General features: G+C 49.1%; 1 protein-coding gene across 1 annotated transcript; it reads right to left on the bottom strand.

Annotated features, from left to right (window-relative positions):
* Positions 1–680: 680 nt before the first annotated feature.
* AGPAT3 (1-acylglycerol-3-phosphate O-acyltransferase 3) lies at positions 681–1,982 on the bottom strand. Its single transcript, XM_040336962.1, has one exon. It carries the CDS (start codon positions 1,713–1,715, stop codon positions 777–779), a length of 939 nt encoding a protein of 312 aa, XP_040192896.1. The 5' UTR covers positions 1,716–1,982; the 3' UTR covers positions 681–776.
* Positions 1,983–3,608: the final 1,626 nt, after the last annotated feature.

The raw sequence follows: 3,608 nt of genomic DNA, 5'->3' as shown, positions 1-3,608 counted from the left end.
TTTAGGTGCAAACTGCAGAGGCCAAGTGCAGTACACACCAAGTAGCTTTATGTGCAAACTAATAATACAGATGTAGGGATCAAGGGGGACAGAGCCAATCAGGAAGGAGAATACAGAAAAGGAAGAGGCAGTGCTGACACTCCCTGGAATGGGAATACAGATCTGCAAAAGACGAGGGACAGCATTGGACCATGTGTGACAGAGATGAAGCTCCGGGAGGCAGAGCCAGTGACATACAGTAGGACATAACACAGATCAGGAGTAGAACAGGCTCAGGGGAGGGAGAACAAAGGAGGGGGCAATCCTAATCTAGAAAGAAAGGCAAGGTATTGGGGGAAATCATAGGTAATACAGATTCTGTGGAGGGGGCAGGATGGAGAGAGGGGCAGAGATTAGAAGGTAAAATACATTTTGTGTAATTGAGGAGTAATATGGAGAAGGGGGTAATACAGATCCAGTGATGGGGGGGGGGGGATAGAAGAGGGTAATATGCTTGTAGTGGGGTGAAATGGGGGGGGTAATACAGATCCAGCAGCAGATTGTACCAGGGGGTAATACAGATCCATAGATGGGGGGGGCAGGATGGAGTGGAGGGCGGAGGTTAGGGGTAACAAAGCCTGCGGTGTTGCAGAGCGCACAGTACGCTGGGTTTCTCGCACACAAAATGGCAGATTCCTATTGGCCAGAAAGGCATTTCCTCCCCCTCAGTTCACATTAGTAAGAAATATAAATCCAGAGAAAGTCCATAATGCCTCTTCAGTGCATGCCACCTGAAGCTAATCCATCTTTACCTCACTGTTACCATAGCTAGACCCTTGCTCTATCTGCGTCACCCCAATGAGACGCCGGACAGCAAACAAAGCTGTCCACATGAAGCCCAGGAAGGACAGGATCAAAAGGGGGGAGCCGCTGGCGAAGATACCAATTGCAAACGAGATTAGAGGCGAGAGGAGGACGGTGGCCCAGAACAGGAAATTTAGGAGGGTCCATGGCCGGCGGTGGGATATAATCTGGATACCTGGGAAGGTGCCCTCATGGAAATAACATTCCTGTAGATCCTTCTCCTGGTACAGCTTGTGAAGCCAGTTTGCCGCTTCCTTCTCGTCTTCAGGTATCTCTTCCAGAGGGAAACGCCTCACACACATGTCCGCTTCATATTGTTTCCCGTACAAAATTCCCAGCAAGGACGGATTCTTGTTTCCCCGGAAGTTTAGCGTCACATCATAAACAGCTGAGACTGTTCCTCGGAGGCACTGGACCGCAGTGGTGAATCCTCGGGTTCTAGGCAGGAGATGATATTTCAGATGAGCCAGACCTTTTTTATCTGCCACCTCCATGCTGATTTTATGCTTGGTCTCCGTGAAGTGCGTCCCCTCACAGTACAACAAGAACCACATGTATTCCGGGTAGTCCCGCAGGTCGTGCAGAACCTGAAGCACCGTGTCTCTGTCCTCTTCCCACTTGCGTTTACAGAATACAATTTCCAGGAAGTACCACGTCCAGCCAATCAGAGGAACCATTAGAAGCTCTTTCTTTGCGAGAACCTTCGAGCTTCCCAACACTCCGAAGCGCTCACACATGGTCCAGCCACATAGGAAGTCAATTTCAAAGTTGTGATTAAGAATGATGATGACGTGCTCCTTCCCGAAGTGATCCACCGTCTCCTGGTCAGTGAAGAGGGTGCACTGTGTGCCGGACCACCATTCCAACAGCATCACCAGCTGACTCCACAGAGAGTAGGCTAGCCGGCAGTTGATGCGTCGATACAGCTGCTTGTTGACGCCCTATAGTGGGAGGGTGCAGAGCTGCAGGAAGTTGATGACGAGACTGCCTATGACAAAGACGAATCCAATGAGCAGATGGGCCACAAACTGCGTCTTCAGGAACCCCCAGACCCCCATTCTGCACTGAGCATCTAGTGCCGCTTACACAGGCTCTCGCTCAGCGCCACCGTCCTTCCGGTCGCAGCAGCTTTGACACCTGAGAGCAGAACTATATTATGTTAAACTTGCAGTAACGCACAGAACTCCATGGCGTTAGACTTGCAGTAAAGCACAACTATATGGCGTTAAACGTGCAGTAATGCAATTAAATGTATGGCGTTAAACTTGCAGTAATGCACAGAACTATATGGCGTTAAACTTGCAGTAACGCACAGAACTATAGAGCGTTAAACTTGCAGTAAAGCACAACTATATAGCGTTAAACATGCAGTAACGCAAAGAAATGTATGGAGTTAAACTTGCAGAAACGCACAGAACTATATGGCATTAAACTTTCTCAGGGTTTAATACTACTTTGTGCCATTAGATCAGCACAACATTGGAACAATTTGCTCCACATAAAATTATTAATCGGTAATGACAAATAGCTAGATTCACGTAGGGTGTCCTAACTTTGCGGCGGCGTAGCTTAGCGTGTTTAGGCTACGCCGCCGTAAGTTAGCGAGGCAAGTACTTGATTCTCAAAGTACTTGCCTGTTAAGTTACGGCGGCGTAGCCTAAAGCGTGCGGGCGTAAGGGCGCCTAATTCAAATTTGTCTGAGGGGGCGTGTTTTATGATAATGAGGCTTGACCCGACGTGATTGACGTTTTTTTTTTAACTGCGCATGCGCCGGGCGCCTACATTTCCCAGTGTGCATTGCGGCTAAGTCCGCCGCACGGGCCTATTGATTTTGATGTGGACGTAAACGACGTAAATCCCTATTCACGGACGACTTATGCAAACGACGTAAAATTTTTAAATTTCGAATCGGGAACGGCGGCCATACTTTAACATTACTATTCCATATATAAGATGGAATAACTTTAGGCCTGATAAAGCGTTACGTAAACGGCGTATCTGTACTGCGTCGGCCGGGCGTACGTTCGTGAATAGGGGTATCTAGTGATTTACATATTCTACGCCGACCGCAATGGAAGCGCCACCTAGCAGCCAGCCTAAATATCGCACCCTAAGGGCTCTTTCACACGGAGCGGATTCGGATTGATCCGCTCCGTTAGCCCGTTTGGCTCAGCAGGGATTCCTCCGTTAATCCCCGCTGAGCTGTCGGCGGACAGGGCGGTCCCCGCACACAGTGCAGAGACCGCCCTGTCTCTCCTTCGCTCTCCCCTATGGGAAAATCGGATGAATACGGACCGTGTGTCCGTATTCATCCGATCCGTTCCGCCAGACGGAAGAAAAATAGGGGTTTCTTCCGTCTGAAAAGCGGAACTTTGCAGACGCGAATCGTTACGGACGTTAGCGGATGCATCATCCGCTAACGTCTGCAATCCCATAGGGATACATTACAAGTCCGTAAACGGACTTGTAATAAACGGTCCGTTCGTCCGCACATGTGAAAGGGCCCTAAGATAGGTTTAAGTGTATCTCTGTTTGAGAATACACTTAAATTTAGGTGGGCGTAGATTCCGAGTTAGGTCGGCGTATCTACTGATACGCCGACCTAACTCTACCTCAATCTAGCTAATAATCTGAAAGCTGCAGCTATGCAGGCGGAGAACAGAACTCATTGTTCAGCTATGCCCGTGGCGAGCAGCAGAGGGCGCTGTGAATTTTCAACAAACCGGGTTTCCTGAGACCTGGATATAAAAGCAGCCCATCCAGCC

This window comes from Rana temporaria, chromosome 2, assembly GCF_905171775.1.
Source record: "Rana temporaria chromosome 2, aRanTem1.1, whole genome shotgun sequence".
Classification (NCBI taxonomy): domain Eukaryota; kingdom Metazoa; phylum Chordata; class Amphibia; order Anura; family Ranidae; genus Rana; species Rana temporaria.
Note: the sequence above shows the minus strand (reverse complement) of the source record. Positions and strands in the feature narration are given on the sequence as shown.

What these genes read in the sequence shown, in the direction of transcription:
- AGPAT3 (XM_040336962.1), bottom strand. Translation starts at nt 1,715, where the DNA reads ATGCTGTTGGAATGGTGGTCCGGCACACAGTGCACCCTCTTCACTGAC.